This window comes from Doryrhamphus excisus, chromosome 14, assembly GCF_030265055.1.
Source record: "Doryrhamphus excisus isolate RoL2022-K1 chromosome 14, RoL_Dexc_1.0, whole genome shotgun sequence".
Lineage (NCBI taxonomy): Eukaryota > Metazoa > Chordata > Actinopteri > Syngnathiformes > Syngnathidae > Doryrhamphus > Doryrhamphus excisus.
The window spans coordinates 17,485,353-17,504,397 of record NC_080479.1 but is presented as its reverse complement, the minus strand read 5'-3'; the positions used below and the strand labels follow the sequence as shown (position 1 = coordinate 17,504,397).

The 19,045-nt window shown below is 37.2% G+C and overlaps 2 protein-coding genes across 3 annotated transcripts; one reads left to right on the top strand and one right to left on the bottom strand.

The window, feature by feature from the left end:
• Positions 1-565: 565 nt before the first annotated feature.
• Positions 566-6,477, bottom strand: oxsm (3-oxoacyl-ACP synthase, mitochondrial). 2 transcript variants are annotated; one of them, XM_058047056.1, is made up of 3 exons: positions 5,900-6,477; positions 5,428-5,788; positions 566-3,932 (listed from the first exon to the last, which is right to left on the bottom strand). In XM_058047056.1, the coding sequence occupies exons 1-3, from the start codon at positions 6,390-6,392 to the stop codon at positions 3,530-3,532; spliced, it is 1,257 nt and encodes a 418-aa protein (XP_057903039.1). In that variant the 5' UTR covers positions 6,393-6,477; the 3' UTR covers positions 566-3,529. The 2 variants fall into 2 exon arrangements, with proteins under 2 accessions (XP_057903039.1, XP_057903038.1); XM_058047055.1 differs by having other exon boundaries at positions 568-3,932; positions 5,428-6,477.
• Positions 6,478-6,724: 247 nt separating this feature from the next.
• Positions 6,725-18,968, top strand: ngly1 (N-glycanase 1). The gene is made up of 12 exons (XM_058047060.1): positions 6,725-6,896; positions 8,533-8,647; positions 8,905-9,093; positions 10,448-10,610; positions 11,066-11,285; positions 11,371-11,492; positions 12,220-12,365; positions 13,373-13,483; positions 13,574-13,759; positions 15,043-15,228; positions 16,894-17,071; positions 18,515-18,968. Exons 1-12 carry the CDS (start codon positions 6,793-6,795, stop codon positions 18,688-18,690), a joined length of 1,896 nt encoding a protein of 631 aa, XP_057903043.1. The 5' UTR covers positions 6,725-6,792; the 3' UTR covers positions 18,691-18,968.
• The last annotated feature ends 77 nt before the right edge of the window (positions 18,969-19,045 follow it).

Genomic DNA, 19,045 nt, shown 5'->3' with positions numbered 1-19,045 from the left:
CTACAAATGTCTACACCGAAAATAAACACAATCTTCACTCCTATGAAGTGTAGTATATGTATTTTTAGCACATGGGATTAGGACTAGGGAATAATTGATGACAAATATTTTTAAAAATATATTTATTAATATGAAGTGTCCCTGTAAATAAATAAGAAAAAAATATTTCATTTATAATTATTTTTTTATGAATTATTTGTGTGAAGGGTTGTTGTGTAAATCCCATTTTACCTATAGCAGGGTAAATGAATGAAGTGAAAATATTATGAAAAAAATTAATAGTATATGACAAAAAATATTGCCGTAATATTGTATAATAAAGTTGTAGCATAAAGTTGAAATATTAAAGAAAAACAACAACAAATAATGCTGTACATTTTGGAAAATTAGGTGGGGGAGGGGGTTATGGGAATGAAGTCAAAATATTATGTGAAGAAAATTGACCAAGAAGAAATAATAAATATATTATATAAAAAAAACATAACAAAATTGAAAAAAATTACAAGAATAAAGTCAAAATTTTAACCAAAAAATTGCAAGAATAAAAAAAAAAAAGTCAGAATATTATTGGGGAAAAAATGAGTTGAAATATTAAAACAAAATGTTCTTTAAAAAGTCATAATAAGAGAACAACAAGAACATTTCCATGGATTATTTATGAAGACATATTTAGAAATTAAAAACAAAGATAGTAAAAATATATATATATTTTTTAAGTTTTCTTTTTAAATATATATAAATTAAAAGTGGCCTTCATTAGAAAAAATCTGGGCACCCCTGCACTCAGTGGCGGAGCGGGGGCCACCTCAGCAATTCTGTACCAATTTATTTACACCCCGAAGTGAGTAATGGTTTATGTAATATGTAACAATGCACACACAAAGAAACTGACAATTTTTTTCTTTATTCTATAATTAGGGATGATTGGGGGAAAAAATTGATACCGATATCGACCAATATCACATTTTTATGCTGATATTGGGCCGATAATTATCAGACAGACCCCCCTCCCCACACACAATCAACCTTATTTTGTTGTTTCTCATATCACGACTTAAAAAGGTAATATAGGTAATATTATGACTTTATTCCATAATTAGGGATAATTGGGGGAAAAAAATCATACCGATATAGACCAATATCACATTTTTATGCTGATATTGGGCCGATAATTATCAATACCAATAATTATCAGACACCCCCCCCCCCCAACAACAAAATAAGGTTTTATTTTGTTGTTTCTCATATCACGACTTAAAAAAGAGGTAATATTATGACTTTATTCCATAATTAGTGATGATTGGGGAAAAAAACTGATACCGATATCAACCAATATCACATTTTTATGCTTATATTGGGCCGATAATTATCGATACCAATAATTATCAGACAGACCCCCCCACAATCAACCTTATTTTGTTGTTTCTCATATCACAACTTAAAAAAAAGAGGTAATATTAAGACTTTATTCCATAATTAGGGATGATTGGGGGGGGAAAAATTATACCGATATCGACCAATATCACATTTTAATGCTGATATTGGGCCGATAATTATCGATACCAATAATTATAAGACAGACCCCCCCCACAATCAACCTTATTTTGTTGTTTCTCATATCACGACTTAAAAAAAAGAGGTAATATAGGTAATATTATGACTTTATTCCATAATTAGTCATATCACATTTTTATGCTGATATCGGGCCGATAATTATAATTATCGATACCAATAATAATCAGACCCCCCCAACAAACCTTATTTTGTTGTTTCTCATATCACGACTTAAAAAAAAGAGGTAATATTAAGACTTTATTCCATAATTAGGGATGATTGGGGGGAAAAAAATTATACCGATATCACATTTTAATGCTGATATTGGGCCGATAATTATAATTATCGATACCAATAATGATCAGACCCCCCCAATAAAACTTATTTTGTTGTTTCTCATATCACAACTTAAAAAAAAGAGGTAATATTAAGACTTTATTCCATAATTAGGGATGATTGGGGGGAAAAAATTATACCGATATCACATTTTAATGCTGATATTGGGCCGATAATTATCGATACCAATAATTATAAGACAGACCCCCCCACAATCAACCTTATTTTGTTGTTTCTCATATCACGACTTAAAAAAAGAGGTAATATTAAGACTTTATTCCATAATTAGGGATGATTGGGGGGGGAAAAATTATACCGATATCGACCAATATCACATTTTAATGCTGATATTGGGCCGATAATTATCGATACCAATAATTATAAGACAGACCCCCCCCACAATCAACCTTATTTTGTTGTTTCTCATATCACGGCTTAAAAAAAAGAGGTAATATAGGTAATATTATGACTTTATTCCATAATTAGTCATATCACATTTTTATGCTGATATCGGGCCGATAATTATAATTATCGATACCAATAATTATCAGACCCCCCCCAATAAACCTTATTTTGTTGTTTCTCATATCACGACTTAAAAAAAAGAGGTAATATTAAGACTTTATTCCATAATTAGGGATGATTGGGGGGAAAAAAATTATACCGATATCACATTTTAATGCTGATATTGGGCCGATAATTATCGATACCAATAATTATAAGACAGACCCCCCCACAATCAACCTTATTTTGTTGTTTCTCATATCACGACTTAAAAAAAAGAGGTAATATTAAGACTTTATTCCATAATTAGGGATGATTGGGGGGGGGGGGAATTATACCGATATCGACCAATATCACATTTTAATGCTGATATTGGGCCGATAATTATCGATACCAATAATTATAAGACAGACCCCCCCCACAATCAACCTTATTTTGTTGTTTCTCATATCACGGCTTAAAAAAAAGAGGTAATATAGGTAATATTATGACTTTATTCCATAATTAGTCATATCACATTTTTATGCTGATATTGGGCCGATAATTATAATTATCGATACCAATAATAATCAGACCCCCCCAACAAACCTTATTTTGTTGTTTCTCATATCACGACTTAAAAAAGAGGTAATATTAAGACTTTATTCCATAATTAGGGATGATTGGGGGGAAAAAAATTATACCGATATCACATTTTAATGCTGATATTGGGCCGATAATTATCGATACCAATAATGATCAGACAGACCCCCCCACAATCAACCTTATTTTGTTGTTTCTCATATCACGACTTAAAAAAAAGAGGTAATATTAAGACTTTATTCCATAATTAGGGATGATTGGGGGAAAAAAAATTATACCGATATCACATTTTAATGCTGATATTGGGCCGATAATTATCGATACCAATAATTATCAGACAGACCCCCCCACAATCAACCTTATTTTGTTGTTTCTCATATCACAACTTAAAAAAACAAAGTATTTTTTCTTTAATATGCCACTAAATGGGCCACTAAAAAAAAAAACAGGCAAGTACTTTGGACACCCCTGGATATTCTTCAAACAAACAAAAGCTTACATCAGCATGTATCCATCACACACACACACACACACACACACACATAGCACATTTCTACACACTGCCAAGACACAGTGTGGCGTTGGTTCCTCCAAACCCAAAAGAATTAGTCAGAGCAACACGTCTACCCGAAGTCTGCCACGGCTGTGCTACGCAGGGAACGTAATTCAAGTTGAACTCCGGTTCCGTGCGGTCCAAGTTGAGGGTGGGGGGCAGGACGCGGTGATAGCAAGCTAGAGCGGTGAACGCCGCCTCCAGAGCTCCCGCGGCGCCCAGCAGATGTCCGGTGGCCCCCTTGGTGGAGGACACGGCCAGGCGTCCCGCATGTCGGCCAAAGAGCCTCTTGATGGCAGCATTTTCAGCCGCATCGCCCAAAGGCGTTGAGGTGGCGTGGGCGTTCACGTAAGTTATGTCTTCGGGTGAAATGCCAGCATCGTTGATGGCTGCTGACATACACCTGTTGTATAGAATAGGAAAGTAAAATAAATATTAAATCTGGGTAAAAAATATTGATATGGCAATATCATTTTTCTTCCAATACAATATTCTTAATGTAAATAACATTGATGTAAAAAAAAAAGTCAGGTTTTCTAAGTATAGCGCCTCCGTAATCAGGAAAAAGCATTATTAGAGCCCTCTAGACATATGATAACACCCCTATAGTCGCATACAAATACAAATAGACAGTGTCGACATTGAAAGGGTGAAGGAAAATAACTTTCCAAAATCACATTTTCATCTTCATACAGCTAAAATAATGCATAAGGCTAAAAAATAACCAATTACAAAAATTTAAATTAATTAAGATCAGTAACAGTTAATTTGTTCACTTCCTGCTTTCCTAATATAATTTAAGTCTTTTTTTGTTATTATTTTTATCCTAATATAATTTAGTTTTTTAATTTTAATTTTAAAATTAAAATAATGTAATATAATTTAGTTTTTAATTTAAATTTTAAAATTAAAATTAAAATTAAAATTAAAATTAAAATTAAAATTAAAATTAAAATTAAAATTAAAATTAAAATTAAAATTAAAATTAAAATTAAAATTAAAATTAAATTTTTTTTTAAGTTTTTTATTTTTATTTGTCCCCTAATATAATTTAGTTTTTTTTCAAATTTAAAATTTTAATTTAAAATTTCAATTTAAAATTTTAATTTTAATAAAAAACTAATTATATTAGTTTAAAATTAAAATTAAATAAACCTAATATAATTTAGTTTTTTTCAAATTTAAAATTTAAATTCAAATTTAAATTTTTAATTTTGTATTTTTTAATTTAGTTTTTTTCAAATTTAAAATTTTAATTTAAAATTTTAATTTAAAATTTTAATTTTAATTAAAAAAACTAACTATATTAGGTTTATTTAATTTTAATTTTAAACTAATATAATTAGTTTTTTATTAAAATTAAAATTTTAAATTAAAATTTTAAATTTGAAAAATACTAAATTATATTAGGAGAAAAATAAAAATAAAAAACAAAAAAACAAATTTAAATTAGGAAAGCAGGAAGTGAACAAATGCAACCGTTACTGATTGTAAAAGTACCACATGGAGGGGTAGGATTTAATAAGCTTTGCTTCTTCCTACTCCTTTTGGACATGTGGAACTGTGAACTGATTATGGGATGCATTCAATTGTAATCTGATGCATGTTCAAATGAAATTAAACCATTACCATTACATTTTTACTCATATTACCCAATATAGTAGATATAATAAGCCACTTAAGATATAAATAAGACTACTTGTGTGTGTTGTTATGAATGTGTTCGCTTCCTCAAGGGAACCTATTGTGCTTTTCTGACTATAAATGTAGTAAGAATGTTGTTTTCTCGTGTTCAATGGGGTTTTTGGAAGACATTTTGGATGGCTTGGATGTTGTGAGTTCTACTGACGTCAATGCGATTCGGATTTCCTTGTAAGGACCCTTTGATCAATTCTTACCTAAATGCCCCATCTCCATCTGCGCTGGGGGTCGTAATGTGGCTTGCGTCCCCCGAGAGTCCATATCCCAACACCTCGGCATAGATTCTGGCTCCTCTCTTCACTGCATGGTCCAGTTCCTCCAGCAGGACCACAGCTGATCCCTCACCCATCACAAAACCGTCTCTCTCCGGATGAAAGGGTCTCGACGCTAGTTTGGGCTCTGTGTTCCATTTTGTGGCAAGGGCACGCGCCCTTGCAAACCCGGCTATTGCCAAAGGTCCAACGCAGGCCTCGGTCCCGCCTGTAACCATAGCAACTGCATCACCATGAGCGATAAACCTTGCAGCATCGCCGATTGCGTGTGCACCAGTGGTGCAGGCTGTGGACACAGCATGATTAGGACCCTTCAATTTGTATCTGATACTTATATGCCCGGCGGCCATATTTACAAGAATACGGGGCACAAAAAAAGGGCTAACTTTCTTGTAACCTTTTTCCTGGAAGGCTACAGACGTGGAAGCGATTTCATCCAGCGACACCATACCCATGCCGACAGCTACACCGCTGCTGAGTTGCTCATCTGTGCTGTTTGGGTACCACCCGGAGTCCTGCAGGGCAAAGTGAGCAGCTCCAAGCGCCATGACAGTAGCTGGTGACATGCTCTTCATCTCTCCAGGGGAGGCAAACATTCCCTCATCAAAGTCACCTTCTTCATGTCCTTTGGGTACCAAGGCTGCTACTTTACATGGGATAGATTTGTACTCCTCCGAATTAAGACCAACAATCCCGCAGTTTCCAAGAATTAGACGCCTCCAGGGTAGAATAGTCCCTGTGCCCAGAGGACACACCAAACCAATTCCCGTGATTACAACCCTTCTTCTACGCGTTTCAGTGCTGCGCCATCTTGGAAAAAACAATATCTTATTCCCAAAGAGAAGCTTTCTACTCTGTCTGAGTTGGAAACTACCCCAAAAAGACACCATTCTGGTGCTCTCTACTTGTTTTATTCAAAACAGACGAATAAAAAGTTTGCCATTTACTGTACACAGCAGCCATGCATTGTGTTCGTACAAATAAAGCATTGGAATTTGAATTGTCGTCGTATTCAGGCACACTTTGTAAATGCCGGACTCATTCTACACGTAATTGAACACGTAATTAATCTAACGTCACATACAACAGAAATATAACAATTAATTAATAACATATATATATATCACTAAATATTTACTATGTATAATATATACAAAAAATTAAAATAGGTACTACTAATAATCAGGCGCAGACAGAACAGCTAAATTCAGGACCGAAAAGAGATTGTAAACAACTAGCTTACAATGGTGCAGACGACTTTTGGCGAAGAAAAGGACTAAATCAGGGAAAATGTCGGCCTGTACGCCAGCAGTTGCTGCATTATGCGACAATTCAAAGGAAATATTCCTCGACGTTTGCAAGTTATTACTTACATACGCCGACAATATTTTAAGGTAAGGTTTTTAGCACAATTTTGAACGAGGCGTTTTACTGTTTACGTATTTGTGATAAATGATACGCCGCCATGCCGGTGTATGTTTATAAATGATTAAGAGTTGTAGTTAGCATTGTGGTTATTTCGGTATTGCGAGTGTTTAGTCACGATTAGCGAGCTGTGTTGAATGTAAAGATGGTCCTAAACTAGCTGTATCGCCATGGTAACTTAAGCTAAGCTTATAGTTTGGTCGGGATCAGTTTATGTCCAGGCTTAAAATGGCCTATGAAAATTCCACTGTTTAATTAATTCGAAGATGGCGAAGTTCCCGAGAGAACCTAATGAGAAACATTCTTAATTTAACGAGAACAACGTCATGATATTATGAGATAAAATATTGCTAACAAAAGTTTAAATAAAAAAAAGACACACTAATAAGAGAAACAAAACAACAAATAAAGTCGTAATTTTTGCAAAATTAAGTTCCAGAAAATGTTACCTTACAAGAATATATTACGGGAATAAAGTCATAATTACGACAAAAAATAGAAAATAGAATTAAATTAAAAACTGCTATAATTTTATGAGAATAAAGTCATATTCTAATGAGATTTTAAGTAGTATAGAGATTAAAGAGTGGGAATATTACGAGAGAGAAAAACGCAATAAACGCTGACATTAGATTTGGGACCAGTAAAAATGGGGAAAAATGGTTGTAATTTTACAAGTATAAAGTCATAATTACGAGGAAAAAAATGTATGAGAAGAAAATGGAATTAAATTAAAACTGGCTATAATTTTATGAGAATTAAGTAATATTCTAATGAGAATTTAAGTCGTACAGAGATTAAAGAGTAGGAATATTATGAAAAAAACACAATAAAGCTGTCATTAGATTTGGGACCAATAAAAATGGGGAAAAAACAGTTGTAATTTTACAAGTATAAAGTCATAATTATGTAAAGAAAATAGAATTAAATTAAAAACTGCTGTAATTTTATGATAATAAAGTCATATTCTAATGAGAATTTAAGTAGTGTAGAGATTAAAGAGTCGGAATATTACGAGAAATAAAAAAAAAAACGCAATATAGCTGTCATTAGATTTGGGACGAGTAAAAATGGGGAAAAACGGTTGTAATTTTACAAGTATAAAGTCATAATTATGAGGAAAAAATGTATTAAATTAAAAACTGCTGTAAACTTATGATAATAAAGTCATATTCTAATGAGAATTTAAGTAGTGTAGAGATTAAAGAGTCGGAATATTACGAGAAATAAAAAAAAAAAACGCAATATAGCTGTCATTAGATTTGGGACCAGTAAAAATGGGGAAAAACGGTTGTAATTTTACAAATATAAAGTTCAGATATTAAGAAAATAAACCCACAATATTATGCGGAAAAATCATTTTAGGTGCATAGAAATTGTATAAATGTCATAATATGAGAAACAAACAAAAAACCTTTTTTTTTAAATTTTTTCATCAGTAGTTAATATAATAAAGTCCCTATTCATAATGGTAGAATTGACATTAGTTGATAATATTGCATTGGTGGATAAACACTATGGCATTCATTATGAACTATGTTGTTCCCAACTATATTCTAATATTAAAGTATGATGTCCATTCAATATAATGATCTTTCTCACCAGGAATCCCGACTTGGAAAAATACAGATCAATCCGCATTGACAGTCCTACTTTTTCTACCAAACTGCTGCCAGTCAACGGTGCGGTGGAATGTCTCTTCGAGATGGGCTTTGAGGAGGTAATGTGTTGCAGCGATCCAACCGTTGCCGATTCCTGGCATAACATTTATTTTAAATGCCTGATCCAACATTTGTTTGAATTGATACATTTACATAAAAATGTGTTATTTATCATATCTATCATTCAGTATGTAGCCACAGATGACCATATTCAGACCCACCACATGTCTCAAAAATATGCCTCCTAGCTACCACTGCTTTGGAGATCAGTGTCATATTCGTGCCTGGTGTTTTTTTTTTTTTCTTCCTTTTACAGGCTGACACTCACCTTGTGTTTCCCAAATCTGCATCAGTGGAGCATTTAAAGGCCATCAGGGAGTCCATTGCAGCTGAAAGAGATCAGAGACTACATGGAGGACAGTCTGTTCACCTTACGACTTCTGCAGAAAACCGGACTTCATCTATTCAGCCAAGTTCATTACCTCCAGCACAACCATCATCTTTGGTAATGATATATTGGTATTCATTCATTCATTCACTACCGCTTATCCTCACGAGGGTCGCGGGGATATGCTGGAGCCTATCCGAGCTGTCTTCAGGCGAGAGGCGGGGTACACCCTGGACTGGTGGCCAGCCAATCACAGGGCACATATAGACAAACAACCATTCACACTCACGTTCATACCTATGGACAATTTGGAGTCGCTAATTAACCTAGCATGTTTTTGGAATGTGGGAGGAAACCGGAGTACCCGGAAAAGAAAACCCATGCATGCACAGGGAGAACATGCAAACTCCACACACAGAGATGGCAGAGAGTGGAATTGAACTCGGGTCTCCAAGCTGTGTGGCCTGCGCACTAACCACTTTCTATGTCGCATGTCCTCCAATGAACTGCTTTGCTCAGACACAATGCAGAATGGGAAATTTCAAAACTCATATTGGTACTTCTTTGTATATTTTTAGGTACGCCTTTAGAGTGTTAAGTTACTGTGTGATGAGTTTAGTGTTTCTTGCAAGCATAAACATGGCTAAATAAACTAATAGACCTAGACATGTTGTTTTCTATAATAGACATGGTTTTGGAATGTGGGAGGAAACCGGAGTACCAGGAGAAAACCCACGCATGCACGGGGAGAACATGCAAACTCCACACAGAGATGGCTGAGGGTGGAATTGAACCTTGGTCTCCTAGCTGCGAGGTCTGCCACTCGACCGGCGTGCAGCCGATATATTGCTATATGTTTGTATATTTTTTAGTTATAACTTGGGAGTGATGGTTGTTTGTCTATATGTGCCCTGTGATTGGCTGGCCACCAGTCCAGGGTGTACCCCGCCTCTCGCCTGAAGACGGCTGGGATAGGCTCCAGCACCCCCGTGACCCTCGTGAGAAAAAGCGGTAGAAAATGAATGAATGAATTTGGGAGTGTTAAGTTGCTGTGTGATGAGTGTAGTGATCACACACCCCCATGGCATAATGTTTGTAGAAAATATGGTGCAAACAGTATGCAAAATGTTAATTATTTTGCACACCTAACAAAAACTTATACTTTCTGCAGTTGAGTAAATGTCTGCTAGTTCAGTGACCAAACTGGGTCATAGAAAACCTTCAGGTTTAATACACAAAAAAGCTTTTTTACAAACAGTACAGTAGTGTGCGGGAATGTATAAATATAATATTTCCTAATGTTATTGAGTGCTAATGCGCCTGTTTGTCTTAAAACCTTCTCTATGAAAACTCCAGTCTCTTAACTTCATTTTATGCTGCTAAGTTGATGGATGTTGGATGTTGTTTATATACCATAATAACTAAAAAGCATTACATTGTATGAGACCTCTTAATTTATTTTGTCACGCAGACGAGCAGCAAAGACTTCTTGGTGACGCTTCAGTCTAACTTCCGACACGCGCTGCTGTACGAGAATCCCGGACTACAGGAAAAAGCCAGAAGCTCCATCCCTTGCGGTCGGCTGTCCTCTGCTGCTGAGCAGAAGCTTAAGATGGCTAAAGAGGTTGACTCAGGTACAAGACACATTCACACCATTCATTCATTCATTCGTTTTCTACCGCTTTTTCCTCACGAGGGTTGCGGGGGGTGCTGGAGCCTATCCCAGCTGTCTTTGGGCAAGAGAGGCGGCGTACACCCTGGACTGGTCGCCAGCCAATCACAGTGCACATATAGACAAACAACCATTCACACTCACATTCATACCTATGGACAATTTGGAGTGGCTAATTAACCTAGCATGTTTTTGGAATGTGGGAGGAAACCGGAGTACCCGGAAAAGAAAACCCACGCATGCACGGGGAGAACATGCAAACTCCACACAGAGATGGCCGAGGGTGGAATTGAACCCTGGTCTCCTAGCTGTGAGGTCTGTGTGTGAACCACTCGACCACCGTGCCGCCCACATTCACACCATTTTTTTTTTTAGCAATGAAAGCTAAGCTTGCATTTTTTTCTTTCCTTTTTTAAGAATGTAAACTGGGAAAAGAGGACTTCCTCGTGCTGGAGTTGTTGAGTTGGTTCAAGAATGACTTCTTCTCCTGGGTGGACTCTTTGCCCTGCGGCCACTGTGGGGGCAAGACCCTGAATTCTGGTTCGCTCACTCCCACCGCTGATGATCTAAACTGGGGAGCCAATCGAGTGGAAGATCACCAATGTCAGAGCTGCCAGCTATCCACCAGATTCCCACGGTTGGTGATGACACTGTGGCTGCTTCTTTTCCGAATACATACTGTATATGACCGACAATACAGTATTTGTTATACAACACACTAGCTATAACAACCCAGAGAAGCTGCTGGAAACCAGAAGGGGGCGTTGTGGCGAGTGGGCCAACTGCTTCACCCTTTGCTGCAGAGCGCTTGGCCTGGAGGCCCGCTACGTCTGGGACAGCACAGGTACGTTAATTTTTTGTAAAGCAACACGTGTAGAGGGCTGCACGGCGGTCGAGTGGTTAGCGCGCAGACCTCACAGCTAGGAGACCAAGGTTTAATTCAGGGGTCTCAAACTGAATTTACTTGGGGGACACTGGAGCTACGGTCTGGGCGGGACTGGGCCGCATCAGGTTTTCCAAAAACAAAAAAAACGCATTTATTAAAAACAGAAAAATGAATAAACTTTGCTTTGGTTTCGATTTTTTCTACACAAAATAAGATGAAAAATAAATAAACAAATCAAGAATAAAGAAAATCAATCAACCAGTAATAAATAAATAAATATAATAATAACAATAAAACGGCAAATAATAAAAACTTAAGTTGGTGGGTAGACAAATTATTTTTTTCAGATTAAAATGAACAAAGCATTATTAGAGCCCTGTAGACATGACAAAACACGACTATAGTCACATTTATACTTTTTTTATTTACAACATATTGCGCAACTGCAGGGTCTTGAGACACATGCTAACTCGCAAACTAGAGAGCTAGCGACCTAAACGGTAGCCTTCAAGTTATTTCCTTTCAACTTAAATAGCCAAAAACTTACCACTTCCACACGGATAGGGAGGATAACTATTAACAGTTATTTAACCTTTAACATGAACATATTTAACCTTTAACATGCTGCGCCATGCAGCAGACCCGGAAGCAGAATCCTCAGAGCGTGTTTCTGTGTATTTCTCAGACCACGTGTGGACCGAGATTTACTCCGTATCCCAACGCCGCTGGCTGCACTGCGACTCGTGTGAGAACATCTGTGATAAACCTCTACTGTATGAAGTTGGCTGGGGGAAGAAACTCTCCTATATCCTGGCTTTCTCCAAGGACCAGGTGAGTTACACCTGAATTTGGTAATGATAATGGTAATGGTAATGGTTTAATTTCATTTGAACATGCATCAGATTACAATTGAATGCATCCCATAATCAGTTCACAGTTCCACATGTCCAAAAGGAGTAGGAAGAAGCAAAGCTTATTAAATCCTACCCTTCCATCTGGTACTTTTACAATCAGTAACTGTTTGTTCAGTTTGTTCACTTCCTGCTTTCCTGATACAATTTAATTTTTTTTTTTTTTTTATTTTAATCCAAATATAATTTAAGAATTAAAACAATAAACAATAAAATTAACAATAATTAATTATAATAAATTAATAATCATTTAAAATAATGTGTTTTTTATTTTAATTTTAATCCTACTATAATTTAATAATTAAAAATAATAATAATCAATGATAATAAAGTAATAATAATTTAAAATAAATGTGTTTTAATATAATTTAAAAATTATAATTAATTATAATAAATTAATAAGAATTAAAAATATATATATATTTATTTTAATTTGTTTTTTGTCATGTACCGAAGTACGAGGTGATCCATGGATTCATCATCCAATGCCATAATGGGTACCATAGTAAGTGTCAATATAGTGATATATATAGCACATCATGACTGGTTCAAGACTCTTCATCCTTGTATTTAGCAAACATGTTTTTTTCAAGTATTTGGATGACATTTTTCGCTAATTGGTTATTTTTAGCCTTATGCATTATTTTAGCTGTTTGAAGATGGACTATATCAGCGAGTTTAAATATTTGTGATTTTACAAATAAGGAGTTAGTATGTTCTCTGAATTATCCTTACTGACCTTTTTTGCAGTACATTTAGCGAGTGAAGATTGCTTTTATAGTTATTAGCCCATATTTCCACACAATAAGTAAGATATGGTAGAACCAGAGAGCAATAAAAAGTGTGGAGTGATTTTTCATTGAGAACAAATTTTGCTTTCTCAAAACAAAATGAAATCTAAGCAATAATGTTGATGATATGTCACAGGTGATTGATGTGACGTGGAGGTATTCCTGCAAGCATTCGGAGGTTTTGTCGAGAAGAACCAGCGTTCCAGAGGCCTTGCTGCTACACACCATTATTGGGCTGAATGCCACGGTAGGTGTTAGCATTTTTAGCCCTACACGGAAGCTTGAAAGCCGTGTCGCCAGTGATGCAAAAACCTTTTAATCTCTTTTGAATCCGCAGAGACAACAATCTCTCAGTGCAGACAGGAAGAGGGAACTGTCAGAACGCTTGATTGTCGAACTTGTCGAGTTCATTTCCCCCAAAACGCCAAAACCGGGCGAGTTGGGAGGACGGATCTCTGGGTCTCTGGGATGGAGGATGGCGAGGGGAGAGGCGGGAAATGCTGATACACAGACTACCAAACAGGTACCAAGCCAGTGGAGCGGGAAACCCATTCATTCATTTTCTATACCCCTTTGTCCTCACTTGGATAAGCTGGAGCCTATCCCAGCCATATAGACAAACAACCATTCACACTCACATTCATACCTATGGACAATTTGGAGTCACCGATTAACCTAACATGGATCTTTTTGGGAATATGGGAGGAACCCGGAGTACCCGGAGAAAATATATCCCAATTGAAAAAAAAGTGATTTTTTTCTTCCTCAAAAATATACTAGCATTAGCAAATACTAGCATTTTTTTTCAATTTGCATGAATATATACTTAAGCAGGCTGCACGGTGGTTGAGTGGTTAGCATGCAGGCCTCACAGCTAGTAGTTCGATTCCACCCTCGGCCATCTCTGTGTGGAGTTTGCATGTTCTCCCCGTGCATGCATGGGTGATCACTAAACTCATCACACAGCAACTTAACACTGCCACATTATAACTAATAAATATACAAACATATACCAATATATCGGCTGCACGACGGTCGAGTGGTTAGACCTCACAGCTAGGAGACCAGGGTTCAATTCCACCCTCGGCCATCTCTGTGTGGAGTTTGCATGTTCTCCCTGTGCATGCATGGGTGATCACTAAATTGATCACACAGCAACTTAACACTGCCACGTTATAACTAATAAATATACAAACATATACCAATATATCGGCTGCACGGCGGTCGAGTGGTTAGACCTCACAGCGAGGAGACCAGGGTTCCCGTGCATGCATGGGTGATCAATAAACTCATCACACAGCAACTTAACACTCCCAAGTTATAACTAATAAATATACAAACATATACCAATATATCGACTGCACTGCAGTCGAGTGGTTAGACCTCACAGTTAGGAGACCAGGGTTCAATCCCACCCTCGGCCATCTCTGTGTGGAGTTTGCATGTTCTCCCCGTGCATGTGTGGGTTTTCTCCGGGTACTCCGGTTTCCTCCCACATTCCAAAAACATGCTAGGTTAATTAGCGACTCCAAATTGTCCATAGGTATGAATGTGAGTGTGAATGGTTGTTTGTCTATATGTGCCCTGTGATTGGCTGGCCACCAGTCCAGGGTGTATCCCGCCTCTCGCCCGAAGACAGCTGGGATAGGCTCCAGCACCTGCCACGACCCTCGTGAGGATAAGTGGTAAAAAAATGAATTAATTGTCTGCACTTTCAACTGCTTATTATTATTATTATTATTATTGAATAGCTCAAATATTAAATATGTAGCTTGTTTGAATGAAAAGAATGTATATTTGTGTCAGGTTGCAGGTTTTGTGTTCACGCCGACCGAGAAAGAGAGGGACGACAAGCTACTTCACGTGTTCTACAATGCCACCAAAGATCAATACTGTCGAGTGTCCAATGAGTCTGAGGTCATCCACGGCTGGGATGGTTGTGTGTGGAACAAGGAGTCCGTGTTCAGGAAGGTGGAACATGACTGGCAGATGGTAGGTTGAAACAACCGTTATAAACCATGTTTTTACATTGTTAGGGACCAGGATTATTAAATTATTCAATTTTGTGGTTGGCGTGCAGGCCACACAACTAGGAGACCCGAGTTCGATTCCGCCCTCGGACATCTCTGTGTGGAGTTTGCATGTTCTCTCTGTGCATGCGTGGGTTTTCTCCGGGTACTCCGGTTTCCTCCCACATTCCAAAAACATGCTAGGTTAATTAGCCACTCCAAATTGTCCATAGGTATGAATGTGAGTGTGAATGGTTGTTTGTCTATATGTGCCCTGTGATTGGCTGGCCACCAGTCTCACCCAAAGACAGCTGGGATAGGCTCCAGCACCCCCGCAACCCTCATGAGGATAAGCGGTAGAAAACTAATGAATGAATGTCCAATATTGGCTTTTTTTTTTTGCGGAAAAAAAAATATGCTGATATTGTCCAACTCTGGTTGCACGGCGGACGAGTGGTTAGCGCGCAGACCTCACAGCTAGGAGACCCAAGTTCAATTCCACCCTTGGCCATGTCGCTCGCCTTTCGAACACATACGGTATATTTTTAAATATCGGTTTCCATGATCTGGAAAAAAATCTGATACTCATATCAACCGATATTGCAATTTTATGCAGATATTGGGCCAATAATTTTCTGTACCGATTATCGAACATCCCTAATTTTCATAATATTTTGACTAACCATGCTAACCATCATGTTTGTGTATTTGTTTATACACCTTTTGAGTTTTAAGTTGCAGTGTGATGAATCGAGTGCTGTTAGCAAAGTGCTTGTTCTCAGTAAGACATTCACATTCATACCTATGGACAATTTGGAGTCGCTAAATTAACCTAGCATGTTTTTGGGGAGAACATGCAAACTCCACAATGAGAATCGAACCCACGTCTTCCTTATCTCCTAACTGTGTGGCCTACATGCTAACCATTCTGCATGTTTGGGGCACGTTTGTGTATTTCTTTATACACCTTTTGAGTATTAAGTTGCAGTGCGATGAATCGAGTGCTGTCAGCAAAGTGTTTGTTCTCAGTAAGACATTCACACTCACATTCATACCTATGGACAATTTGGAGTGGCCAATTAACCTAGCATGCATGTTTTGGGGGAGAACATGCAAACTCCACAATGAGAATCGAACCCGCATCTTCCTGATCTCCTAACTGTGTGGCCTACATGCTAACCATTCGGCATGTTTGTGTATTTGTTTATACACCTTTTGAGTTTTAAGTTGCAGTGCGATGAATCGAGTGCTGTTAGCAAAGTGTTTGTTCTCAGTAAGACATTCACACTCACATTCATACCTATGGACAATTTGGAGTCGCTAAATTAACCTAGCATGTTTTTGGAATGTGGGAGGAAACCGGAGTACCCGGGAAAAAAAAAACCCACGCATGCACGGGGAGAACATGCAAAATCCACACAGAGATGGCCGATGGTGGAATTGAACGCCGGTCTCCTAGCTGTGAGATCTGCGCGCTAACCACTCGACCGTCGTGCAGCCTGTTGTTGGGTCTTGAATGTGGCACACTTTGGACACCACTGGGTTTAGCATTAGAAGGAGACTTAAGAGGTGACAGACTGGTTGTACCAGAATGATACAATGTAATAAGTGATACTTTTCTTTGTGTTGATTTGATGTCTTTCTTCAGGTATATATTGCAAGAACCGAAGGCTCCTCTACAGGACAAATCAGCTGGAAATTTGACTTTGCGCAAACAAAACTGACAATAAAGTCCGTGTCAATCAGAGCAAGTAGCCAGACATTCCATTCTGGTAAAGTCTACTGGCGTCTTCAATCTGGCTCCACTACTGCAGAGTTTTTTGGAGGTACGTATATTAAATATTCTTATCGAATATTCCACCGTGGTGCTTCGGTAAATGACCATTTAAGAGCACACTCAAAAAAAATAAATGTTTAGCCTCAACAACAAAAAAAAAATCAACGCAACAGTTTCCATTAGAAACCACATATAGTTGGTTTAAATTTAACAAAGCATTATTAGAGCCCTGTAGACATGACAAAACACGACTATAGTCACATTTATACTCTTTTTATTTCCAACATATTGCGCAACTGCAGGGTCTTGAGACACATGCTAACTCGCAAACTAGAGAGCTAGCGACCTAAACGGTAAGCCTTCAAGTTATATCCTTTAAACTTAAATAGCCAAAAACTTACCACTTCCACATGGATAGGGAGGATAACTATTAACAGTTATTTAACCTTTAACATGAACATTAATCAAACGTAATCATTTTTTTCTGGGTACATGATAGCATACAGCATCCATATCAAACTTAATATTAAACTTTCATATCAAGGCGGGGGGGGCCTCAAACTAGTGTCCTGCGAGCCGCGTGTTTGAGACCGCTGGCTTAGTGGAAACGTACTGCAAAATACTGTAAACATTTACAATGCAATTTTAGCGTGAAAAAGTGATGACATAATGTGCTATAATAATAATAATAAAACGGCAAATAATAAAAACTTAAGAAACCACATATAGTTGGTGGGTAGACTAATTATTTTTTTCAGATTAAAATGAACAAAGCATTATTAGAGCCCTGTAGACATGACAAAACACGACTATAGTCACATTTATACTTTTTATTTACAACATATTGCGCAACTGCAGGGTCTTGAGACACATGCTAACTCGCAAACTAGAGAGCTAGCGACCTAAACGGTAGCCTTCAAGTTATTTCCTTTAAACTTAAATAGCCAAAAACTTACCACTTCCACACGTATAGGGAGGATAACATGAACATTAATCAAACGTAATAATACAGCATCCATATCAAACTTTAACATTAAACTTTCATATCAAGGCGGGGGGCCTCAAACTAGTGTCCTGCGGGCCACATTTGGCCCGCGAGCCGCATGTTTGAGACCCCTGATCTAAATCAATGAATTGCATTTATGTATTAAATCAAGTGGTGTCAACAGATACTCTGAATTACTTTTTAGAGTGCAGTCAATTTGATTCCTTATTTATAAATGGAATATTTAGGTAGTTAGAGCATAGAAAACCTGTTTAAATATGCGTTTTTAACATTACTAGAGCCCTCTAGACATGATATAACACCCCTATAGTCAACTTTACACTTCTTTTACCCAATATATTAGTATAATAAGAGAAAATAAGATGCAGAAGACATGTTGTTGCATTCCCACAGAATAGAATACTACATGAGTACTACATGTGAATACACGTTGCGTTACACGCCTACTGTGAGAAGACTTGCTGATGATGCGTTTCAAACCCTCAGATGGAAGCGTGCAGTCGTTCCAGAGTCTAAACTCTTCCTCCGAGTTGATGGTCACAGCGCAGCTCAGCGGCGGCGATGGAGACGCGTCATGGCAGCACTCTCAGGTCTTCAGGCAGAGTTTGAAGGAGACTGGAGAACCCTCGTTCGAGGTTCTCATCTACCTCCAGAACATGTGAAGATGAATACTGGAAATTATTAGTATATTTCTGGTTATTGTCTTTCGGTTCCAAAATATCTGGATGACTAGTATAAGGTACTCAATCATGGTACAGGAGTAAATATTCACTAAAAAGGCTGTTAAATACAGTACACTTTTTTCACACTACATCTTATTAATGTGAATCGTGCAATAATATTTAATGATTTAATTCCTATTTCGCTCCAATTGTCTTGAATGTTGTAAATATTCATATTTGATTGTGTTAATAAAAAGTGTCTTCCTCGCTTCCCCACACATCTAAGGTGCGTTCACGAACAAACCGGAATTTGCAGCACCAACTTTTGGCGCAACGCAGACTAGACAACTAAGTC